Source organism: Chrysemys picta, chromosome 13, assembly GCF_011386835.1.
Source record: "Chrysemys picta bellii isolate R12L10 chromosome 13, ASM1138683v2, whole genome shotgun sequence".
In the NCBI taxonomy this organism is placed as follows: Eukaryota; Metazoa; Chordata; order Testudines; family Emydidae; genus Chrysemys; species Chrysemys picta.
In genome coordinates this window covers 36,423,657-36,448,545 of record NC_088803.1, presented here as the reverse complement: position 1 = coordinate 36,448,545, position 24,889 = coordinate 36,423,657, and the positions used below count along the sequence as shown (strand labels likewise).

The following is a 24,889-nucleotide window of genomic DNA, read 5'->3' as shown; positions in this document are numbered from 1 at the left end:
TATTGCAAGACTTGTGATAAAATTGAAGAGTTATTAACACTGAAGTGTCTTCAAGTACATCTCATGCTGTTCTAGAAGAGCAGAGTTTATTATTCCTATCTGGTTTACCACCAATGATGTTAATGCCTTAAAACAGGGCAAGTTCAAGACCATGAAAGTTATTTACATTACAAACTGCAACACTATTCCACAACAAAACTGTAATCAAAATTATATTCAAATATGCATTTTAAGCACCACTTGGCTGTAGGACTCCTCAATGACTGAACTGATGCACTACTTAGAAAGTTTAGGGTAAGTATCAGCCAGTGGGTCTATATTGTCATGGACATGGAGTCAAGGTGACATCTAGTGGCCAGACATGGATTACCAACTTGTTTAGATGCTTTTCCTTCCCTAACTATAACAGTTCATACCCAACTACTGTACAGTTTTCCTTTAGGGTCCCTACTAGATATTGCTTTGTGCTGCAGGATTCACTCATCAAATTCAGGACAAAGTAATTGACTGTACCAGCTCCAACACACTGCACTTCATGTACTGCAGAACAGGGCAATCAAAATATTACCCCTAAGTCTATGGGACTCCAATGAGAAAACAAAATAGTGGAATGGTAATTGGGCTCTCCTCCCTATAAAAGGTATTACTCCCATTCCCCAGATGTAATACCTACAGTATGAATTAGAAGATGAGCAATGCAATGAGCTGGTACTGGCATATTTTATATATATATAGGAAAAAACCAAAAGAATGAGCAATTGGGGGAGAAAATGAAATTTTGGAGTTTACAATTCTAGTTCTATTCCTGCAGCAGACCACCACATACAAGGAAATGGAGCTACATCACATTCAAATACATGTGACAAATCTTATTACGTTATCTGAATGCAGGGAAATTGAAGGGGAAAATGGACCCAGAACAGCCTGCCTATTTAGGACTTCTGACATTAAAAAATGCTAATTAGTTTGGGATCATCGAATCGGTCTTAATAGTGAGGCCACTTCACTAGGATAGATTATAACACTGATAGACAATGATCATCCTAGGTCATTAAGCCATATCAAGCTGCAGATAATGGGGCAGGGATGACATTCTTAATAACCAGAGGTGCCAATGGAATTTAGCAAGGAAGTGTTTCTCCTAAATTCTTCTGGTCTCTCACACAGGGCACAGAACTACAAAAGTATCAGCAATTGATAACACTGGTTCATGCCCTCCCCCCAAGGGTCGCTTCAGTACCTGGCAGTATACTCCCTTGCACCTCTCCACTGCTAAACCTAGAACAGGAGACAGCTGTTGGTGCTGCTTTGATGTGATCACATGCAGATTTGAGCTGCAGGTGCTCTTCTGTGCAGGGAAATATGCACTACAGGCAGTGGAGAACTGTACATGTATCCATCAGCACTCTGCCTCACGACAAGACAAGGATCACACTACCAATATTTTTATGTTTTAGTAAATGGATTGCCAGAAGGGAGGGAAAGGAGAACACATGGATGCAGTAGGAAGGCCCAAGATGTCCCGGCTTGGCAATTGACCAAGTGTTAGTTGAAGCCTGCAGGTCTGTTATGTCTCAATTATGTCAAAAATGTGTCTCAAGGGGCTGGTCTACACTGCCACTTAAAATCGATGTAAGTGACATCACTCAGGGATGTGTAAAAAAAATCCCACTGAGTTACATAGCTTACATTGACCTAACGTGGTGTCTACACTGCACTACTTTGGTGGGAGATGCTCTCCCGCCGACTTATCTTCCGCCTCTCGGAAAGGGGAAGTACTGAAACGGGAGAGCGCTCTGCCATTGACTTATTGTGTCTTTACCAGACCTGCTAAATCGATGCCGCTGGATCAATCACAGCAGCGCCTACCTAGCATACCAGTGTAGACAAGCCCTCAGAAAAGAGCAATTGCAGGGAGGACAAGTTTGGGTATTTTTGTCTAACAATAATCAGGATTACAGTGGGGAAGGATGTGCAGACAAAAGCACACTGAAGAAGTTGGCAAATGCTATTTTTGGTCTTTTGGTGCACTTTTTAAAAAACAAACTGCAAAGGAGTCAACTCACCTCATCAATTGCTTTTCCTTTAGCTATTAAATGAGGAACAATTACATTCAAGACCCAAAGCCATCTACTTCTGCTGCAGCAGACAAAGGTAGAAGCCCTGATTACCTGAATTATTTCTCTGATTAGGAAGCCTAATGTGATAATACCTCTTGCAATGTGTTAATACTAGCACCTGATACTATACTAACTTGGAGAATAGGAGAGCTGTGAAGAAAAGAAAAGGGAAGAAAAGGTCAGAGAGTATGAAGAGAAAGTTTATCCTGCTAGAAACAAAACTGCTCTTTAATCATAAAAAACAAACATTGCACCCCCCCAGAAAAGCAAAAATTCAGGCACCTGGAAAGAATTAGAGCAATGGAAATAAAGTTTAAGGAAAAAATGGGGCATGACCCCCACTTTTAAAGTGTTCCCATAATTTGGTGCTATACAGCCCCACTTGACAAGTTTCCAAAGCTAACCCTGAATCCATAACTGCCTGCATATGAGTTGCAATCAAACATCAAAATGGTACCTCAGATGAGCTAAGATGCAGCACCAGGCTTCCCAAATAAAGAGGTCTGATCCCATATAGTGCTTTCTATGGACCAGTCTGTGCAATAACCCAGAACTGCAGGGTTGTTTTTTTTTTTTTTAAATAAGACCTTTAATCAATGCAGAATTTCCCAAGTTCTCTTTTCCATAAGCAGATATGGGAAGAGACAGTTCTTTAACCAAACCAACCACCATTCTAGGGTTAGAGCTGTCACGTTTCTAAATTAAGGTGTTTTGTCTGGTTTAAATAACAAAAGTTAGCTGAGATGCAATGAAGTGTTTTTATTGCAAGCATGGTAAGCAGGGAGTGGATTGCTTCTCATGTGGAGCGTGACTGAGGGCAGATTTCAATCAAACCCTTTCTCTAAAGCCCATTGATGTCAGGTGTACATCATTTCTGCCATGTGAGACATTTTCTTGGGAATATATAAGTAATATTCCATGTATCCTGAAAGGTCTTCAATAGTCACATCATCCACATAGGCCCTTGCTTGCTCAGAGCAAGATCGTGGAGAGCTTGAGGGAGTTCTTGATGGCAAAGGCTGGGAGTGGTCCTCAACAACTGTTCTTTCCGGTGACAATGGGATGGTGTTCTGCAAGCCGGAGAATTTGTACACTTCCATGTCTTGCCACTGCTTACACTGACAGGCCTTGTCCATGCATGCACATGGCTTACTCTTGTTTTGTTTGGACACTGACTGGAAGTCAGAAAGATCTGTGGTCTTTAGACTTGCTTTGGACATCAGAGAAACAGCAACAGAAGAGTTCTCCTGTTTGTTCTCTTGCACTGGCTCTGCAACAGAAGCCCCCGAATGCTCAGCACCAACTCCCTTGTGGCCAGCACCATCAAGAACAGGACTGGATTGTTCATTTGCACAGAATTCCTTTGGGATTGGCACCCCTAGCCCGGTGCTGTTGTCCGGAGTGTCAATCTGGCTCTTGTGTACCAGATGGCTGCACACAGAAGGTGTTTTTGAACTGCAGTGGATAAACTTAGGAGGATGAAGGATTGGAGACTTAGAACGCCTCCGACGCTGGGTTCTCACTGCCCCTCTTGAAGGTTTCCTCATAGACCTAGCAGTAGAAGATACACAAGTGAGTGTTTACTCTATAATCAGGAGCAAGTACTATTTTCTTTCTGTGAATCAGAGTAGGAAAATTATTTAAAAAGCAAACTCCTCCTCTGTACAGTAGAGCCTCCGAATTACGAGCTTCTCAGGAATGGAAGTTGTTTGTAACTCTAAAATGTTCGTAATTCTGAACAAAACATTATGGTTGTTCTTTCAGAAGTTTACAACTGAACATTGACTTAATACATCTTTTAAACTTTACTATGCAGAAGAAAAATACTGCTTTTAACCATCTTAATTTAAATGAAACACAGTTTCCTTACCTTGTCAAAGCTTTTTTTAAACTTTCCTTTTTTTTTTTAGTAGTTTATGTTTAATACACTACTGTACTGTATTTGCAACAACAACAAGGAGTCCGATGGCACCTTAAAGACTAACAGATTTATTTGGGCATAAGCTTTTGTGGATAAAAAACCCCACTTCTTCAGATGCATGTACTATATTTGCTTTTTTTTTTTTGGTCTCTGCTGCTGCCTGATCGTGTACTTCTAGTTCCAAATGAGGTGTGTGGTTGCCCCGTCAGTCCATAACTCTGATGTTCTACTGTATTTATATTACATTTTAATGAGTGTCAGTAGCATCCACTGAGCTTTACAGAACAGGTATACAAGATTGTACGAACTAACTCAGACAGACATGATACCAGTTCTGGTAAACTAAGGTGTGGAGCTAGCACCTGAGGCTAGGTCTACACTACCCGCCTGAATCGGCGGGTAGAAACTGACCTCTCGGGGATCGATTTATCGCGTCCCGTTGGGACGCGACAATCGATCCCCGAATCGACGCTCTTACTCCACCAGCGGAGGTGGGAGTAAGCGCCGTCGACGGGAAGCCGCAGAGGTCGATTTTGCCGCCGTCCTCACAGCAGGGTAAGTCGGCTGCGATACGTCGAATTCAGCTACGCTATTTGCGTAGCTGAATTTGCGTATCTTAAATCGACCCCCCCCGTAGTGTACATGTAGCCTGAGAGATCAATGTAAGAGAAAGAATAAAGGTGGTTTTAAGGAGGATTCTGAAAGAGGTGAGGGAGGGTACTTAGCACATGGGATGAAAGAACAACAGAGAGGCCACATGAAAATAGTAGCGATTCAAGAATGTTTTAACAGCAATTTGAAAATGTAAAGTGCTGCATAAGCACTAAGCATTAAGGAAACAAAAGGCAAAAGATTCAGAGATAGAGGTGCCTTAGATGTGTCTCTATGGTATGATGCCAAATGATCCTGCAAGAAAGGATTCATGACTTAAAATGACTCATTTCCAAGTACAGCAGCTTGCTGGATAGGTTTACACGGCCCCTGTTCCTAATGCTGATGCAGCTGCAGCATTCAGAACTTCACCCACAGCTCAGAGGTGTTTCACTTTGTGTATTTAGAAACAGAACACCAATGACATGGGAGTGAGGGAAAAGGGATGACAGGCATGCTTGTTTTAAAAGGGAAACTAAAAAATGTAACATTTTTGTTAACAAGTCTGTTTAGAATCCAAAACCAGTAACAGAATTCGGTAATTAGATTTAAAATAATTCCAGTTCATTTACATTTAAAAAAACAGTTCAGTCAGTCCCAGGCTGCCCTCTGCTTACCCATGCCAGGCTTCTTTAGATGTGCACACATTCTTAGATTTGGTTTCGTCTGTAGCTGTTCTAACCAGTGCTCTTGGAATTGTACCCTCACCCACAGGAAGAGAAGCAGTGGACCTGAAAGGGGAACATAAATACAGTGCCATTAACTGAAGAGAATGAGAAAGATATATGTCAAAATACTGTGGAGAAGCTATGAATTTTCTCTCTCAAAAAACACATTCTTCTGTAACCAGAAATGCGTTCAGCAAACTGTTTGTAAATGGTCTCCTAAAAGCTTCATTGAAGCACCAAACCAGGAAAGACAAAGTGTTAAAAATTCACAGTGAATTTTCATAATGAACCACCAATATGTGAACATACATCAATTAAGTAAGCATATGATGGTATTGTAGTAACCTGTGTCCTTCCTCACCCTATTACACTCATCTGTTATATCACATTATGTTTAATTTTGAAGTCTAAGCTTTGCCGGGCATGGATCATGGTTTTTCATTTGTCCTGTTACGTTCTTAACACACCTTTTGGCACTAAAATTAATAAATATTAAAGAAGATGAGAACAGTTCCAGTCAGCCTTATTTACCAAACCATATCTTGTTGCAAGCTGTTAGCCAAAACAATACCTGCAATTACCCATTAATAGGGGGCAAGAAAACACCAATAAATATACAATAGAGAATAATGTATATGAGCCAATAAGTCTTTGCTATAGCTACATTCTATAAAAATGCTCAGATATCACACAGTTATAAAATGGGTTAAGTGTGGGCAAACAGCATTACAACCATGTTCAGGCAGGTGAAAACTATTTTAAAAGCAGATTACTAACAGTGGAATGGACAGGGGCTTATATAATCCAGTTTCTGTCTGAAGCTTATGTGTTGCTGCTCATTGCTGAAGACCAGAAGGAAGTAAAGTTGGATTTAACCACAGCATAGCTCCCATGACCAATGAATGAATGCTTAAAACCCATGTTTTCTGAATCCACTAAGTGTACAAATGGATTAGTTTTCTACCGAGAGGTTTTCAGTATGAAGAATCTCAAAGCACTTTACAGATTGGTTGAACGTCAATCAACTATCAAGGTGAAATGCAGCAGCTCTCAAACAGTGTACAACACTACTGTACTAGTAGGAGACATGAGAAAGCTTATATGTCTGTGAGCTTTTACTAACTCAAGTCTACTTCAGCACCATTCCTTGCATATTACTAAAATACTTAGGCCCCTAATGCAAAAATTTGAGTTTCTTTAAGTGCAGGGAAAATCTCCCCACAAAGTAGAATTTTAAGACTCTGTATGATTTGGAATATATGAAATAGTAAGCCTGCTCCATTACCCTTTCTTGTTGGATGACTTCCACTTGATCCTCTGCAAAAGCAGAGCCAGTTGCTAAAATAACATATCCAATGTAACTTGATATAGAGTCCAGAATAGGAAAGCCAAGTGTACTTCAAAAAAAAATTAAGTATGGAAGTTCAATGTGATTAGCAAAAACACCAAACTTAAAATCTTTAGAAGCAATATTATAAGTGTCCTTATATGGAGCAGGGTTCTGGAAAAATAGGACCAATGCACATTTGAACAGCTTTCAATGAAACTGTCTGCATAGAATATTCAAACTAAAATGGACTGAGAGTAAGTAAAGGAAAGGTCCTAGAACAGGCACAACCACCTACAAGTAATACAGACTGAAGATGTCTCAGATAGGTCAATTTCAAGAATACCCTGAATAAGCATTTCTAAGGGCAAGAGAGACAGAGGCATGTTCCATAGCATAATAGGGGCTGAAGAAGCATTATTACATCTGAATATAAAAAATCGGGATAAACAAGTCTAGGATAGGGATGACTGGGGCTGTTTGACTTCTGCCTTACGCACTTGATGGTGTGGGAAGAATGATGAATGTAACTGAACAAAATCTTAGAAGAAAAATCAACCTGAGTAACAGGGTAGAAAGAAGATTCTGTGGGTGAAAGGACAAAAACTGCTGGTGTCAATTACACTTATGTGAAAATTGGGTGTGTGTGTGTGTGTGTGTGTGTGTGTGTGTGTGTGTGTGTGTGTGTGTGTGTGTGTGTGTGTGTGTGTGTGTGTGTGTGTGTGTGTGTGTAAGTAAAGGATGTCCATGGAGTTTCTCTGAATTTTGATTAAATGCTTAGGAGCATTATACGGATACAATTTTTAACAAATACTTGGAATGGCAGCTGTTTAGCTACTAGCTTTTAAATTAGACCTTCACACTGCAACTCTAAGCTATACACAACAGCCTTAAATGGAATTTTTCCTAGAGAAACAGACTCCAGAAAATACCTAATTTTTTAGAGCCACAAAAAAAAAAAAAGTCTTAAAGCCAGTCTTTCCTAAATATAAACATTCCTTTGATATAAATAGACTGTTTAACTGGAACCACACTAGTCCTTGTGTACAGGGAAAATGTTAAGCTACAAGAAACTCTTCTCCCTATTGTAGGTTTGGCCAACAGAGCTGAAAGGTTACAGTACATTACACTCTCAGAGCCTTGGCTTAAATAGAATTTGAAGATCTACTGGCTTCCCGAGCCCACATTTTTAAAGCTGCCCACAGTCTGTACACATAACTACAATTGTGTATGTAGTTACTCAAAGGGCAAGTGCAAATTAGGCTTGAAACTCTGAAAGTTTAGGCCCATGTCTATCAACCTTCTGGAAAGTCCTGACAAGTCAGGTCAGGAAAGCATACTTCCTCCTCTCCCACTAACTCAAAAGACTGCTCATACAGTTTCATACTGAGTTGCTCATTCAACTCTCATGACAGAAACCAATTAATCTGGAAGAGAAAATGGGCAGTAATGGACAAGGAGGAGAAGGTGAAGCATGAGGTCAGGTAAGAGTATAGCAGTGGGGAAAACAAATGACAGTGCAATAGCTAAAGGCACTGAAGAGATGGGTTTTGAACTGCATTTTAAAAGGGAGTAGGGAATCACAGTGAAGCAGAAGGACCAGGGCACACCCAAAGTAGTCAGTGGAGGGGCAGTAAGGCTTTATAAGAAGAAAAAATGGCTCATTTAATGTAAAGACCAGTAGGGCCTGAACTAAAACTGCTTTAAGATGAAGACTACATATTGGCAACCTAAACTATTTAGCTCACTTGACAGATGTAAAGCAGCTCTGAGCTGCTGCCATGACATTTGAGACTAGTAGGAATTTATGATGTAGTAACCTCCACTTAGTAACAGCAGTGAATCACCCTTCCCATTCATCACCACTGTGTCCTCCAGTTTCCATATATCCAATCCATGTATCATTCATCTTTACTCATAAGGCACTTTGGTGGAATGTCCGAGTATTATACAGCTCCAAGAAGCAGTGTTTGTACAAGGACTTGGATATTTTAAGTTTACCGAAGTGGCCTTATCCTTATGTATTTTGGTCCTCTCCCAAACATGGGAAATGAGGATACTAGGTATGTTTTACTGTACTGCACTCGCAAAGAAAACTCCATGTGGACATTATGTTTGTAAAACTATTGTTATAATAATTCACTCCTAAGTACTTTGAAATGAGGGTAATACCAACATTTATACAAACAGAAAAACTTAGGTACAGAAGCTAAAGTGAATCAGGTAGGGGAATACAGTGACTGTCACGGTCAGGACCAGAATGCAAGATGAGAATATATAGGTGTGTGACATTTCTCATAGGATTATTTTCAGGCTCTTTAGTCAGTTGCAAATGTTTGATTTTTGAGATTAGGAATCATTTAATCTGATTAAAAGGAGCCAGCACCCAACTTCAGATTTTAAATGAGATAGAACTAATTAGTTAAAAATCAAAACAGAAATCATTGGATTAAATATGCTTGGTATGTGCAGCGTGTTCATTTATTTATGATGCTCCTTAAGTGTCAAAGTAGAACATCACAAATCCATCCCAAACCCCATTTTCAGGGAGTTGTAATAGTCCAGAGTATCCTTTCAGGTTGAGGGTTGACACTGTGAATTTCAGCCAACCAGGGAATTATTTTGCAACACTTGCACTAAATTGGTTCAGACTGGAGGTGGAGGTTTCCTGTGAAATGAATTTCAGTCCTTACACTCTGTCCTGGGCTCAGGACAGTTGACACGTAGAAAAGACCAAGATATAAACATTCAGAATGAAACTCCTTTTTCTACTGTAACTGCTATGAACACAGACCAGTCAAATGGAGACTGAAGGTGGGAGAGATCACATCATCTCATAGAGCTCACTTTACTGGAAAAGAGTTGAAGCATATTGGAGAGAGGGGCATGTGCAGGGAAGGGGTTTGTCACAGATTTCTAGTGAGCCTGGTCAATTGTATTGAAAGACCCTGAATATACTGGGGCTCTGCCAGGCTTCCAGTGTCACCCTAACCATCTTGAAACTGAGGCCTTGTCTATACTTGGATTTTAACCACCTGTTCAGTTGCTTTGGTGCAAATAGCTTATACAGGAGTTATTTACACCAGCCCGGTTTACATTGTTTTAAAAAAAAAAGGAAGGCTGCATCACTGCAAATCATGCTGCTCTGATGTAAACTGTACCTACATTAGGCATTTGCACTGGTGCAGCTACACCAGTGGCTCAAATTCCAATGTAGACCAAGTTTGAGAGTTGAGACTTGATAATTGTATAGAATGTTCTTTTATGAAGTAGGAAAGGGTTGCCATTGTGAGAATTAAAAGCAGATGGACAGATTCTTTGTACTCTAGTATCATGGAGCAGTGAATCAAGTACTGCATATCAGATCACCCAAGTAAGGAGAAGATGTACACAACATCCTCCCTTTCAGTGTTTTTGTTATAAAAATGGTCATTCCTGGACACCAGAGTCCAATAGTGGCAATGCTGGATTCCTACATCACCTCACCAGTATCTTCAATACTGATGTGGAAAGACCATCTAACTCAAGGGGGTAAGAAGGGAGTCCATCTCCATGGTTCAATTCAATGGTTGGCCTGGCTGCCAGTATTGCCAATAAATACTAGTTACATTAGCAGCATTCTAATAAGGTGTACGTGTCCTCTGATAACCAGGGCTGAGCCCAAATTCATTTAATATGGGCAACCAATTGACAGCTATCAAATAGTAGCCATTTTTGGTCACTGCTAGCCCACGTTGGACTTGAACCAGCAACTTAGATGGGAAGTGATCTGTATCCCATTTACTAATCCCCACAGCTAAACAGCCCTCTGATTACAAACTTAAAAAAAAAAAAAAAGAAGACTTCAATTTGTTGTGCTACAGTTAAGCCTTCCACTACCTAATCATTTGGTATCTACCTCAAACCCTTCAGATTTGTAGAGTGGTTCCCTAGCAATTCACCAGTCATATAGTTTCTCATTACCTCATTATATGCTTGCTTACCCTGCTGCATCAACTCTTAGCTTTTTGAAAGCTGTCTGAAGACTTTCCTCTTCTCCATCCTTAGCTTCTGTTTTCATCCTTGGCACTGTGGGTGCTGACAGAGTTACTTTATGGTGCTGAAAGCAGAAAGTGAGTGTTTGAAAATAAAATGGAGACAACTAGCACTGTGTTCAAAACTTTACTATAATGACCCATCATCATCATAACTCAAATAAATTCTGAGCAGTAAATTGCAGCATACACACAGCCCTGGTCACTATACTAAGACACTTCCATGAGATGATTCAGAAAGAGGAGCAGGAAGATATGAAAGAATGATAGAGCCATCATCATGTGTAACAGCTCAGGCAAATAAAAACCTTTACAGTAAAATAATTTGGTGTCAATTCTGAGCCAAGTGGGGGCAAGGGATGGGATAGATCTCTTCAATGAAGGAGATTCCTATACTTAGTTCTACTGTAACCAAAACTCCACTCCAGAAGCAGAAGAGCAAACAAGGAGGGCCAGTACCACCACACCAATCAACTTTCTGTGGGCCACTGTTGGTACAGTTTGAGAACCGCTGCCCTATAGTACAGTCTTTGGGGTTTTGTCCTGTTTTATAAAAGTAAATTCCACTATTTCCTTTGAAGACTACTCCACAAACCAGGGGTATGTCTACATTACAGCAGCACAGCTATGGAGCTACAGCTGTGCTAGTGTAGCGCTATAATGTAGATGCTTCCTACACCCAATAGAAGAGGGTTTTCTGTTTATGTAGTTAATACATCCCTCAGAGAGGGTAGCTAGGTTGACGATATAATTTTTCCATTGACCAAGCTGCATCTACACTGGGGGTTGAGGTCAACCTAACTACAGTGCTCAGGGCGGAAAACTTTTCACAGCCCTTTGCAACAGATAGGTTGATCTAATTTTTAAGTGTAGACCAGGCCTAGATACCAGTCTCAAAAAGTTCTATCAGGTTTTCAGGCTGAATTTACCCTTTCTTAATTTCAGTTTTTTGACCCTTGTTATATCCAAGCATTTCATACTAATTATCTCCTCTTTGATGTTTAAGGCCCAAAAACTATTTCTAAACTTGTGTCCCTTACTTCTCGTGCAACTAGCTGTCAGTTGGCCTAGCTGAACGTCAATCCTTACAGTCTCTCAATCATTTTAACAATCTCTGTTGCTTTTCTCCAGCTCCTTCCAATAGGTCAATATTTTACTGGTAATCAGTTGCCCAAAAGCAAATTAGTAATTGTTCCAGTGCTTTCATTTATTTGAGTTATGATGATGTTCTAGTGCTTTCATCAGTTTAAAACAAGCTTTTAACACCTGGTGTTTAAACTGAAGTTTTCTTGATTGGTAAAGGAGTACTAGACCAGTAAGTATAGTTAAAATGATTCTTTTAATTTGTAAGAACTCCATATACTCCCGCGGGCGAGTCCTCATACACAGACATTGTCTCCCAACTCCTTATGAAGCTGCTCTTTGATATGACAGATAGAAATGGAATATTGCTCACTACAGAGCTGAGTTCTCAAGTCACTAGAGAGACAGATGCCTAAGAGCAACAGATATCAACTACCATAATAAGGCTAATTAATAATAGCTATTAAACCAAGCTACCAGTACAATACTACTTATATTGGTATTTGAATAATACATTTGCTAAATTAATTCCAACTCTTTGATATGCTGGAAGAGAGAATACATTTAGATAAAAGAGGGCTGCAGCTACATAGTCACACATTCTCAAAAGACAAAATGAAACAGGTAAATATGAAGAGTAAATTCTGCTACCTGAGAATCTCATTTCTACCTGCCCCCTCCCACCCCCTCAGATCTCCCAGCTGGTGTGTCTGCTGCTTGCTCTGCAATGACTTCATTCAGACATATTCCTTAGCTGCTAGTTGGGTGCCATTATGACACATCCAGAAAGATGGATGTGTCATAATGTGTTTGATGCACATACTATGAACTGAGTCAGGCAGCAAGTAAACACCAGGGACAGTGGTTGAATACAATACCGGTCACTGTGATGTTCATCTGAGCAGACAAATGAGAAAAGATTAACAAAAAACAGGCTGGCTTATGGTACACTCTTAATTGGGTACCGTTACCACTTTACCTGGATGTTTGTTTACTCAAGCTCCATTCCCATGGATGAAACAATTTCTGTCATAAATACAGTGTGGGGACCTGCCTCCATAAAATTATTCTTCTCTGTCCCAAAGAAAAGTTCTCCTTAAAAACAGCTTATACTTTCTTGCTAATTTTAGACTGATACCAAGTTAAACTTGAAGCTATGCCAGAACACTTCATATCACAGCAACCTGAGAAGCGTAGCAGCAGTTGGCTTAGCAAGGGAATGGAGCAAAAAAATTTTAAAAATCTTAGAAAAAGATTTTTAATACAGTGACAGTTTTAGTTTGGGTGGAATTTTTACAGGATGTGATCCTGTTGCTTTTATTCACTGGCAAAACATAAAACAGTACTGAGCAAAATTAAACTGATTGTGAACTTATGCATTTTATGATAAACTGTTAGGATGAATTTAAGTCCTTCAGAAGCTGTCCAGATTATTGATGATCACTCAGAAGACTGTAATCATGAGGAAAAAAGTTTTGGAGATTTAAAACTAGCTAATGCCTGCCAAAATTATATTCTTGTTTTACCTGTCTTCATACTATATAATCTCAATCCATTTCTGTTCTATTGCCTTTGGAAAGAGACTTAAATACTTCTAAAAACCTACTTTTGCAAATAGCAATCACAGGGAACTCACCACCAGGCAAAAGGCTGGACTGTATGAATATCACTGTGCAAACACAGTCATTCTATTTCAGTGGGGTTTTTTTTAACCTTTTTTCATTTGCAGATCCCTAAAAAATTTCAAATGGAGCTGCAGAACCACTTGGAAAGCTTAGGCATAGTCTGTGGACCCCCAGGGTCCACGGACCAGAGGTTGAAAACCACTGTTCTATTGCATTTGGAGACCAGTCTCTGAAAAGCCTCATGGGGACACTGGACACGAAAAGGTAAGGCGTTTGTAAGTGAATAAAACGGAAACGAGACATCAGCTCGCCCGTCCCCTGAGATACAGAGTCTAGCCCGGCCTGAAGGAGGCTCAGACACTTATGAACATCAGCGTTACCTCTAGGGCCAGGAGCTGCCATGAGAGCCCAGCGGGAATTTTTAATTTAGCGCTTTTTAAACCCGATTCGTTCACCGCCCTTAGCCGGCAGCACCCGACGGGAGCTCGGTGACTGAGGTCCCAGCCATACCCCCGGCTCCGGCCCAGCCCTGGGCTCCCAGCCCGGCGCGATGTGTCGTCCCCCGCAGCGGGGACCGGGCTGCCCGGCCGGGGTGACTCAGCACCCACAGCCACGGTCACCCGGAGGAAGCCGAGAGCTGGGACCAGCCGGGGGCCACCGCTCGGTCAGGGCGGGGAGGAACCGAGCTTGGCGGCTCCCGGCTGGCTGGGGACTGCGCTGTCCTGCCGCACGGACACAGCCCGCTGGCCCGGGGGAAGGGGCAGAGCAGCTGCCCGAGAAGGGGGCACCAGCGGGGAGGACGGGCCGGGCAAAGGGGGAGTGGGTGTCCCGGCCCGTCCTCCCCGCTGGTGCCCCGGGAGTGGGTGTCCCGCCCAACGCACTTACCGCGCTCAGCCCCACAGGGAAGGAGCCGCCGCCGCCGCCGCCCCGAGACCCAGCGGCTTCTTCCGGGGCGGGGCGGGAGTCACCGTTCGGGTCGAATAACCCGGATGGGAAAACCCTCAGCACTAGGAAGGGGACGGTGGCTGGCTGGTTGCACGCATGCGCCCTCCGGGAACGCTGGGCACAGAAACACAAATGGCGCATGTGCGGCCCCCTCCCCCGCACGATAGTTCTGCAGCGAACGCAGCTGCGCATGCGCCTCCGCAATCCTGCTCCTCGCGTGCGCTTACGTCAGTTCCTGTTGTTTTTATCCCCTTTCGGCGAGCGAGTTGGAGGCCCTCTGGTGAGTGACGCAGCTGGGCGGGGAGGGCCTGTCTTGCTTCCCCCCTCCCCGGTCTCCATGCCCCTTCTCGTGGAAGAAGGATCGGGGCCGCGCAACCCCGGAAGGCCCGGAGGTGACCCGGCGGGGTCTCGTCCGGGGCATAGGGCCGCGCTGGCTGTGAGGGGAGCCCGCCTGAGCTCTGCTGCTGCCGCTCAGGGTCTCCCAGCGGGCAAGCATCGCACGCGTGAGGAGGAGGGGTCAGGGAACGGTGCCCCCTCGGCTGCGGGCGGCAGGGAGCGTCCACAGCTCATCTGGCCTGCTTGTATTGGCCAAGCCAGGGCCCTGGTCCCCGTGTGCTCGGCGCTGTAGGCACACCGCTAAACGGCGGCCGCCCCCTGCCTCGGAGAGCTGCTCTGCCCTTCGGTTCGCCCAGTGAACCTGGCAGCAGCGCGCTCTGTGCCCACCCGCGCTCTGGCATCGCCCCCTCCCGAGCCAGGCCCCTTTGCGGGTTGTGCGGCTCATTCCTCTCCAGCGCAAGGAGAGACAAATGTAGAGAACAAGGGGCGCGGGGAGCTGCTGCTCTTCATGCAGCACCGGGCCAGGATCGAAGGGTCTGTGCAAGTGAGGCTTGAGCTACACACAGGGGTTTTGCAGTGTAACCCTCGGCCAGGGCTCTAGTTTTTCATGAAAATAATTATGTGGGTACAAGCCCTAGTGTAGACACAGCTATGCCAGTATAATGTTACCTTATACCGATACAGGTTATTCCCCTTCATATGTGTGACTTGGGGCATGTCTTCACTGGCAACGTTAAAGCGCTGCTGTTGCAACGCTTTAACGTGGCTTGCGGCACCAGTACTGGTAGAGAGCTCTCCCAGCACTCTAAAAAGAACATCTCCATGAGGGGCGCTCCCAGTACTGGTGCACTGTCTACACTGGCACTCTACAGCGCTGAAACTTGCAGTGCTCAGGGCGGTGTTTTTTCACATTCCTGAGCAAGAAAGTTGCAGCGCTGTAAAGTGCCAGTGTAGACAAGCCCTAAGCTTATACCACACCACTGTAAGCACGTTTGTACTGATATAACTGTGAGGATTGTACTGCTTTATCTATCCTGGCTTTGTTAAAGCAGTACCACTTTTCTGTGTAGCAAGGCCTGAGTCAAATTTGAAACAAAACGCGTATGTGTAGGTGGGTGGGAAATAAAATCACACTTTTCAGAGAAGGCTGTGTGGAAGAGTCATTGTGGGACTCGATGTTTGTGTTTCAATGACTCCTAGTCAAGTGTGGCCTTTTGTACTTGTAACGTGAGTGTTGGGGTGGATGTTTCCTGCGTGCCAGTGCCACAAACTCATCCAGGACTGAGTCAAATCAAATTGCAGGTTATGGAGATTAAATTATGCCTTCACAGGCATCAGTGTAGCATCATTACCTTGAGTTGTCTTTCATGGTTTTACATACCCTGAGGACAGAAATTGAGCAATGTGGTTAACAATTTGTTGATGCAGGAGCTCCCAGAATAGGATCTCTTTTCCTCTCCCAGAGCTGCACAGAGCTAACTGAAGTAAACAGTAATAAAAATGTGTTTTTGATAGAAAACTAAGCATGACTGAATACACACAGATCTATAGGGTAAGAAAATGGCATTTTATAGAGTTATCGTTTAGAGAAGAATCACACTTCACATTGTGTTATTTTCTATTTGGCTATGAATATTTTTATCACACCTTTCTACTTTGCAGATATATACAACATGATATGATGGTGCTCAGATACCATGGTGATTAAACTGTAAAAAACCTAGATAGATACAATGGAAACCCAGCAACACAACAGGTGCACATGCTGAGAACACTCCCCTTGAATACATTGGGGATGACAAGCTGAAGGACAGCGCAGCTGTCCAAAAAGCATGGTCGTTAGCATTGTATGGCATGCAAGGTTTTATTGTATCTGTTAAATGTAATATATTTACAATTGCTTATTAAATTGAAATAGTTGAGTTTTCACTACAGAAAGTGTCAAGTTGTTGTCGCCTACCTTCCTGTCTAGTCCAGATCTGAAGGTACATTGCACACCTTTAAAAGGCTTAAATAGCCTTTGGGATGCTGTTAAATCAGGGCAGAAAGAGAGTGGCAGCACCTTGCTCCAAGCCAGGAATTTATAAGCAGAGAGTACAACTGAGGCATTTTTGTCCTGGTTCAGCTCTGAGGTGACTAACTTTGTCTTTCTACTTCCACCCTGATTTGTTGTCTCTCCTTTTTCCTGCATGTCTTTTTGCCATTTAGCCAGTTCTGTATGTGCACTATGAACAGCAGAGGGAAATGTACCCAAGCAATTTGTAAGTTTCACTTTGCAGCCTATGATGCACATAGAGCAGTGTTTCCCAAATGGTGAGTCCCAACAAAGTTCTAAATGGGTTGTGAACCTGGTGCAGAGGGGAGATTCGTAGGTGGAGGGTTGGAAAGTGAGCCCACCCTGCACTCACCCCAAAACTCTCTCAGGGCTGGGCCCAGTTCCTTGCTCCAGGGATTGTGACCTAATGTTTGGGGTTGCGTTGCATTGCTACTCGGGGGTGGCTTGGCCAAACCTGAATGGCACCGCAATCCTATGCACCAGATCACAACACCCAGAGTGGGTAACTGTCAGGAGCATCTACTGGTATGTGAGTGCAGGGTGGGCTTGCTCTCCAACCTCCTTCCCCCAAGCCTCTCCTCCACACTAGGCTAAGATTCGGGTTGTGGGGCCAAGGCAGAGGGTGCTGGTGTGGGTGGTTGGTGCCCCCCAGCAGGGTGAGGAGGCCTCCCATTTTGCCCCTCCTCCCCCCAAATATGACCCCTGAGTCAGTTGCAAAAAAAGACTAAATGCAGTTGGTGGGTCACCTGAGTAAAAAGTTTGGGAACCACTGACATAGAGCATGAAAGAATAGATATTGGAGAACATAGCTCATGTCTGAGGACCCAGATCAAGGTGCTGGTCCTTCTGCTGCAGTGGAAGGAAGTGATCCCTTGATATTAGCTCTTAGACCTATGGGAGAGCTCTCCAGTAGCAGTGGGGCAGTGTACAGAAGAGAAAATCCACCTAGGACAACAGATAGCAGTGAATTCTTAATAGCAAGCATTATGATCAGCCAGTTTCTCAATAGCGAGCACTATGCTCAGCCACCTCCTTAAGATTCAGACAGCAAAATGCTTTCATTTGTTCTCTATAATCTTTATAGCCCAGGACTGATGGGATAGATGTACACAGAGGTACTTTCTTCCAATGTGGGCTTTATTGTCTTCTGCTCCTAGTCCAAGCTAGGTGTGGCAGGGAGGAAACCTGCCTTCAAGTCAGGGATCAAGTTGCAAGAGCAATATACAACACTACCAACTGTTTAATGGTAAATATTTCTACATTCTGTCCTTCCATATAATTATGCTGTTTATGCCCAACACTTCAATTCCTATTATTGGGGCCCAACCAATTTCACAGCCATGAGAAAAACACGTAATGGACCATGAAATAAGCCCAACCCTGTGAAATCAGATTTCCCAGAAATAAACCGGGCAGTGGAGGGACAAGACTTGTACTTCCCCTGCACGGCTGTTATCGGAGGGAGATCAGATCTATCTCCACAGGCAGCACAGAAGTGAGTACCCCCTTCACTTCTGCGCTGCAGCAGCCCTAGAGCTGGGCTCCAGGCTGCCACCCCCCCACGGCTCTTGCCAGTGCTCGGGACACCCAGGCTGGGGGCTGCTGCCACCTGTGACTCCTGCCCAGGCTTGGGGCAGCCGGGCTGAGGGCTGCTCCCCCTCCCGTGGCTCTTGCCTGGGCTCAGAGACCTGGGCTGGGGGCTGCCACCCCCAGACAGCTCCAGCCCAGCTCAGAGCTGCCCCCTTTCTCGTCCTGCCCAGGCTCTAGGCGCTCAAGCGCAGGGCTGCTGTCCCCCCGCCAGTGGCTCCCGCCGGGGCTGGGGGCACCCAGGCTCCAGCCGGGACTTGGTGCTTCCACCCCCTGCGGTTCCAGCCCCCACAGCTTCTGTCAGGCTTAGGGCTGCCTCCACCCCCCCATGGCTCCTGCCCGGGCTTGGGGACCTGGGATGGGGCTGCCACCCCGCACGGCTCCAGCTGGGACTTGGAGTTTTTGCCCTCCACAGCTCCTGCCTGGGCTCCAGGCTGCCCAGGCTTGGGGCTTCTGCCCCCACTCCTAGCTCCTGCCTGGGCTCAGGGCTTCCACCCTATGGCTCCTGCCAGGGCTGGGGCACCCATTTTTCAAATTGACCCGGGGCCCATGCATTAATCCATCACTAGCCTTGACTAGCAGCTAGGAATGCCCAGTTGGAGTGCTTCCAGCAACACTAGGGAGATCGGACCTACCTCCACCTCCGGGAGCCTCCTCCAGCTGCAGGAAACTCTGCAGCACAGAAATGAGAATGGCAATCCTGTTACCCCTCTAGAACAGGTTTGGGACCCCCACACAATCCCCTTTTGGATCCGGATCCCTGGGGTTACAACACTGTGACATTTCAGATGTAAACATCTGCAATCATGAAATTTACCTTCTTTTTTTTTTTTAAAGACATCCCCCTCCCCCCGTGCCCCCCTCTACCTCCGCCCCCCCCCCTCCTCCCCCCGTGGCAGTGAAATTGACCTAATTGAAGCCTGAATTTGGTAGGGCTCTACCTGTTATTTATATCTCCTTGTCTAGGCTAAGTGTGGCCTATCTAAAGTAACAGGTTACAAAAGCAGTACAACTCAATTAACTGTTTAGTCTCTAAATCCTACACTCCTGTCTGTGGTGTAGCCCTATAGACTGAAATGAACTCTTCTCTGTATGATTTCAAGCAGATAACATATATACTTTTTATAGGCTTCACTTCTCTTACTCTTTCTCGGTAGCTTCTCTTTAGCTTATTGACACAAAGGTTCCTCCGTGAGTTGGTTCAGCATGCTGACCAGAAACTACTCAGGAGGGCTGATTGAGGTCAGTATCCCTTCTGTCAATGGCAAGTGCTTAAGTGAAATTGAAATGGCAGTGTTACTGTTTTATAAACTAATATCAACTGCCAAAGTACATCTTGTGTTAAAACGGCGTGTAGGGACTTGGCAAGACTTAGATTGTAATTCTTCAGGGCAGAGGTTGTGTCTTCCTCTGTGTTGTGAACAATGCTGAGGACACAGTTCATGGTGAATATATAATATTAATGGAATGGTTTTACTCTGAAGGCAATGGGACTGACATTAGAGGAATGAGTCACCATGTTGTGTTTCATTTCAGTTGTGTGGAGTTTTATTCAGAGACCATTACGTCTTTAGTTCCCAACATCAAATCACAATTTGTATATTTTTCAGTGCACACTTCCATGGCCCAATCAGTATTACTCTGACAGCTCATCAATGGACTCAGAAGATAAAGACAGAGAGGAAGAGAGTCTGCAGACAGCTTTCAAAAAGCTAAGAGTAGATGCAGCAGGGTAAGTGAGCTTGTAGAAAAGTAGCTCAGTTTGTCAAGTTTTAATAAAATGAAAAACACTTTGTACTTCCATTGTTCAATGCTTTAGAGGCATTACCTAAGTCTCCAATCTCCCCTCAGGTAAGTAAGGGACATAAAGGAGTCATTTCAATGACCACTGCAATGTAGTTACCTCTGGGGTGGAAACACATGTTTAATCACAGGGTTTGTATGTATAGATGGCTCATTAGACTTCTGACTGGCTATTTGCATTTACTGCAGTTGAGAGAGTTAGGCAAACAAGGCATTTCTGGTAATGGAATTGTATGCTTGCAGTTCTGAAAAACAGGGCCTAGAGTCCTATAGAGGAGTTGCCTTGCATTTCATTTCTGTCTGAGCGGAATAATGGATAGGTAGCCTCTTCACTTCTCTTGCCACATCTCCCTTCCTTCCCACTGGCTCCTTGGTCTCCTGCTATAGACATCCTGTCCTCCTGTTTTCAGTGAAACCATAAGTCTCTGTTTAGCAATGAACCTGTGACAATAGAAATTGGAACATGGATTTACATCCCATTACCATTAATGTAGCCTTCTGAGAGGAGCAGGGCGCAACATCAATGTGGAGACACTTTGAGACATATGTTGTGGCACTGTCTTAATGTAACATTTTTCCTCTCACTCAGATCTACCGCATCTCTGTCTGTGGATGAGGGAACGAGTCTGAGAGCACCGATAAGAACAGCTATGGATGGAACCAAACCTCAACCTGTCTGTGCCAAAGAGACTTGGCATGGGTAAAACACATTGTTAACTGAACTGTATATTTATGCCTTGTTAATTAGAGATGATGAAAACATGCATAACATCATTTCAGACAGGGATTGCTTGTTTAATTAAGCAGCTGAGCCATATTATTTCCCCCTTTTTTGTTTATAGAAACCTTAACTTAGAGTTCATCTTGATTCTTTTTAATAGCCTTTTAACAAACCCTTGAAGCAAATCCTGTTTGATTGTCTCCCTTCAAGAGATACTGGTATCTATCTATATGTGTCACAGTTACTGGGCTAACTGCACCTCTGATCACTCCTGATGTTTTTGAGTAATATCATCCTTCAGCTCTCAGTTATCTAGCTGCTACCTGGCTCTGAGTCGAACTGTGTGATTCTTCCATTCTCAGACCAGGCTTCAGGTATCAGTCCCCTGGTACTAACTGATTACCTCAGCAGATCTGATATATTTTCAGACCCTGGAATTCTGTTCCCTCTGGGGCAATGACAGAGGTAAGCAGTGACCAAACAGCCTCCTTAAAGCAAAGTATTAGTTATTTAGCACAAAAGCATTTCATAGAAAACAGATCTTAAAAAATATAGGACAGACTGTACGTATATCTAGCTGTGCCCCTTAAGGCTTACCACTTCTTAGATCTGGGAAGGACCAGTTCCTTCAGACTCCTCCACAGAGCCTGTCCGTGACAGCTTGTCTCCTTAGACAGATGCTGACCAGAGACAACCCTCTCCATCTTCCCACGAATCAAAATACTCCCTAACTGTTTGTAGCCCTTTGATCTGGGAGGTTTGCAACTTGATGAAAACAGAGGAGACAGGATCCCTGATCCTAACACCATGGCTCATTGTCGTTCAAGTATGTACCTAGATGTTCTTATCTGGGAAGCCATTGTTTTGCTTCCCTGTTTGTTTTTCCTACAGCCCCTATTGAAGCCAAGCATTATGGTGTGCAATAAACATTCCACTACCCCAGTAAAAGTTTATACTCTCTCAATAACGAGGTTACATATCAATACATTTCTGCTCCTACAGTATTTATAACAATATTCCATATCAACTCCTCTTCTGTCATCATATCAATTACATCCTCCTGAGTATCAGTATCTGTGACAATTGTCATCTCAGTCCTTTCCGCTCCTTTCTTCCACCCAGATCCTTACGTGTCCTGGATGATCATTTTGTAATTCAATATAAATGAAATAAAACCCAGCATCAGTTCCTTTCTCCTGAGTCTGTTGCTGCTTCCCTCAACAGCAACTTCAAAACCTCCTCAGCTTGGTGTGTTCAGTTACAAAAACAATCTTACAGCAGGAAAGCATCCTTCCTCTGGGGTATCAGCTCCCTCACAATCCTTCTTACAATACTCTCTAGATCCTGTTCTCCCACTTTCTTCTGCTTCCAGCATAATCTAGGGTGGAAGGAAGGTCAGTTCTCTCTCCCCATTCCCTTTTATTTAAACACACAAGAGTTTAATCACCAAAACACTGGCATTTGTAGCTATTGTGAATGTGCATTCTGAATATCTCTTGTCAATTCTCTTCTGTGATTTAGTCTCCTGAGGGTATTCAGATACCAGTGGCGTGCTGGGTTTTTCTGTAGCTGTACAGATAATCATCATTCAGGTCGGATACTTGACACTGTCTTGCTGTACGTGAGGTCCTGTTTTGGAAAGCATTAGGCTCCGGAATTGAGTTCTGAGTAACCTAATTGTTCATATTTTGTTCACTAACAGGTGTGTGAGGAAGCCCTCCAGGGGGTCATCAAGAACCCAGCGTCGCAGGCGTTCCAAGTCTCCTGTCCTGCATCCTCCCAAGTTTACCTACTGCAGTATGAAAGCATCTTCTGCCCGCAGCCAGTTGAAACACAAAAGCCAGCCAGACACTTCAAAGAGTAATATCAGCTCAGACATTTGTGTTGCAGAAGGACCGTGTACAGGGGACAAGTATGATTCCTGCTTTGATGCCAGTGATTGCAGAAGAGCCAGAAATGAACCTTTGGGAGCTTCCACAATTGAACAGCCTTTGGAGAATTCAAGAGAGAATTCTGCTGCTGTTTCTTCGTCCTTTGAAACCAACCTGGATTCTAGCCAGCCTTCAGATTTCCAGTCATTATCTGTGCTCAGCGATAGCAAGCAGTGTCCTTGCGAGGGCAAGGAATGCCAGTGCAGACAGTGGCAAGACATGGAAGTGTACTCTTTTTCTGGCTTACGGAGCGTCCTGTCAGAATGTGAAAAGGCAGTGCTAGAAGTCCATTCCCAGTCTCTGCAGAACAAATCGCCCTCTGGTATGGCTTCATCAGGTTCTCCCCGATCTTGTTCTGAGCAAGCTCGAGCCTTCGTGGACGATGTGACAATTGAAGATCTTTCAGGATACATGGAATATTACTTATATATTCCCAAGAAAATGTCCCACATGGCAGAAATGATGTACACTTGACTATAAGGAATCTATGGAGAATCATGGGCTGGAAATTCAGTAGTAATGAGTGGATGACGTGCTCCCTCAGAGCCAGGGGTGGGAATTTGGCCATTCTCATTGCTGTGTATTTGATCAAATGTTTCTTTGCACCATACAGTGTAGTTTTTTAATAAAGTGAAAAACAGACAATAGCCTCTGAGCTTAGTGTTTTAAAAGAATGCATTAAACTCTGCAAAGCTCAAAGAATTCATTGTAGATCAAATAAACGCCCTCTGTTCTTTGGTCTGTGCTGTGGACATTTGAGCTGCCTGTACTGCTTGCGCTATATGTCTTAGAAGAATAGCCTTTTATGATTGAATCAGGGGATTTGTGGTGTTTGGGAGATCCTTTCTCGTTTTAACTGCAACATACTTAAGACAAAGTAGGGCCCAGTAACTTAAAGAAACAATATGTAGCTAGGGCTCTGTCTTAAACCAGCCTACTTGTGTGGGAAGGATAAGTAAATAATCTGTGTGTTGGGCAGGGTGTCTTTCATTGCTGAATCTGAGTATTGCATAGATGGTTCCACTTGAAGCAAATTTTGAAGGCTTCTTCCTCACAGCTATGTTTAGAAGTGCAGACTGTAGTAGAGCATGTTTCTGCACCCTATATAATATTAATAATATTAGCTCTTTCATAGCACTGTTCATCTGTACGTGTTAAAGCGCTTCACAAAGGAGATAAGTATTGTGTATTTTATAGATGGGGAAATTGAGGCAGAGAAAAGTGAAGTGACTTGCTCAAGGTCACAGTGCAGGCCCATAGCAGAGCTGGCAATAATTCAGATCTGAATCCCAGTCCACTAGGCCACACTGCATATAGGAGAAAATCAGCACCTGTGTACATCAACTTAGGGTTTTTCCTCATTGGTTGTTTCTGGGCCAGTGTTGCCATAGGCAGAGAGTCTGGAATGGGGCAGAGAGACTATACACACATCATACAAACTAGATGATGAAGGGCAATAACACTGAAGCTGAATGAAAATTTTCTGTCAAAACATTCTGTTGGCAGAAAATGGCACTTTTGACTAAACTGAAATTTTCACCAAAAAACACACTTGAAAACTGAAGGGTCTCTGTTTTTACATTTGTCAAAAATCAAAACCTTTGGGGGGTTTTTTAACTTACCAAATGACACCCGCCCCCCCCATTCCATTTTCATCTACTTTTTTTCACAGGGCAAATAATTTCCCAAGCTCACTCCGCACTGAGCACCAGCTACAGGCCTGTGATAGAAGGGCCAACGGCCTGCATGTGCCCTGCCAAGCACTATTGCAATCTCTACTTGTAAACCTCAAGATCAGTGGGTAGCAGGTTTGAGAACTACTGCAGTTTCTTTACAAATAGGTTGTAGCAGGTGTATGTGTCTGTACTTTCATTCTGTGCTGCGGAACCTCAGTGAGAATTCCCAGATAAAATCTACATACATCTGGAGTTCAGGTTGAGTATAGATCAGTAATTTATGGGTAAGTATATTACAGGGATATTGTAATTATCCCCCCCAAAAAAGCATTGCAAATCCAGGAAGTTCAGAGTTAATGCTTTTAAAAGAAATCTAAACATGCTGCAGTCTGGAAACACACAGCT

The 24,889-nt window shown here is 43.6% G+C and overlaps 2 protein-coding genes across 17 annotated transcripts; one reads left to right on the top strand and one right to left on the bottom strand.

The window, feature by feature from the left end:
• Window positions 1–2,304: 2,304 nt before the first annotated feature.
• Window positions 2,305–14,736, bottom strand: OSER1 (oxidative stress responsive serine rich 1). Of its 2 annotated transcripts, none has more exons than XM_042861108.2 (4): window positions 14,602–14,736; window positions 10,671–10,786; window positions 5,310–5,423; window positions 2,305–3,671 (listed from the first exon to the last, which is right to left on the bottom strand). In XM_042861108.2, exons 2-4 carry the CDS (start codon window positions 10,745–10,747, stop codon window positions 2,978–2,980), a joined length of 885 nt encoding a protein of 294 aa, XP_042717042.2. In that variant the 5' UTR covers window positions 10,748–10,786; window positions 14,602–14,736; the 3' UTR covers window positions 2,305–2,977. The 2 variants fall into 2 exon arrangements, with proteins under 2 accessions (XP_042717042.2, XP_023964592.2); XM_024108824.3 differs by lacking the exon at window positions 14,602–14,736 and adding an exon at window positions 14,315–14,365 and having other exon boundaries at window positions 10,651–10,786.
• LOC101938593 (oxidative stress-responsive serine-rich protein 1-like) lies at window positions 14,456–23,453 on the top strand. 15 transcript variants are annotated; one of them, XM_065565948.1, is made up of 7 exons: window positions 14,605–14,654; window positions 16,919–17,023; window positions 17,851–18,012; window positions 19,511–19,595; window positions 19,964–20,085; window positions 20,746–20,856; window positions 22,580–23,453. In XM_065565948.1, the coding sequence occupies exons 4-7, from the start codon at window positions 19,560–19,562 to the stop codon at window positions 23,280–23,282; spliced, it is 972 nt and encodes a 323-aa protein (XP_065422020.1). In that variant the 5' UTR covers window positions 14,605–14,654; window positions 16,919–17,023; window positions 17,851–18,012; window positions 19,511–19,559; the 3' UTR covers window positions 23,283–23,453. The 15 variants fall into 15 exon arrangements, with proteins under 15 accessions (XP_005304718.2, XP_042717037.2, XP_005304715.2 ...); XM_065565949.1 differs by having other exon boundaries at window positions 14,612–14,654; window positions 17,924–18,012; XM_042861104.2 differs by lacking the exons at window positions 16,919–17,023; window positions 19,511–19,595 and adding an exon at window positions 16,373–16,557 and having other exon boundaries at window positions 14,568–14,654.
• Window positions 23,454–24,889: the final 1,436 nt, after the last annotated feature.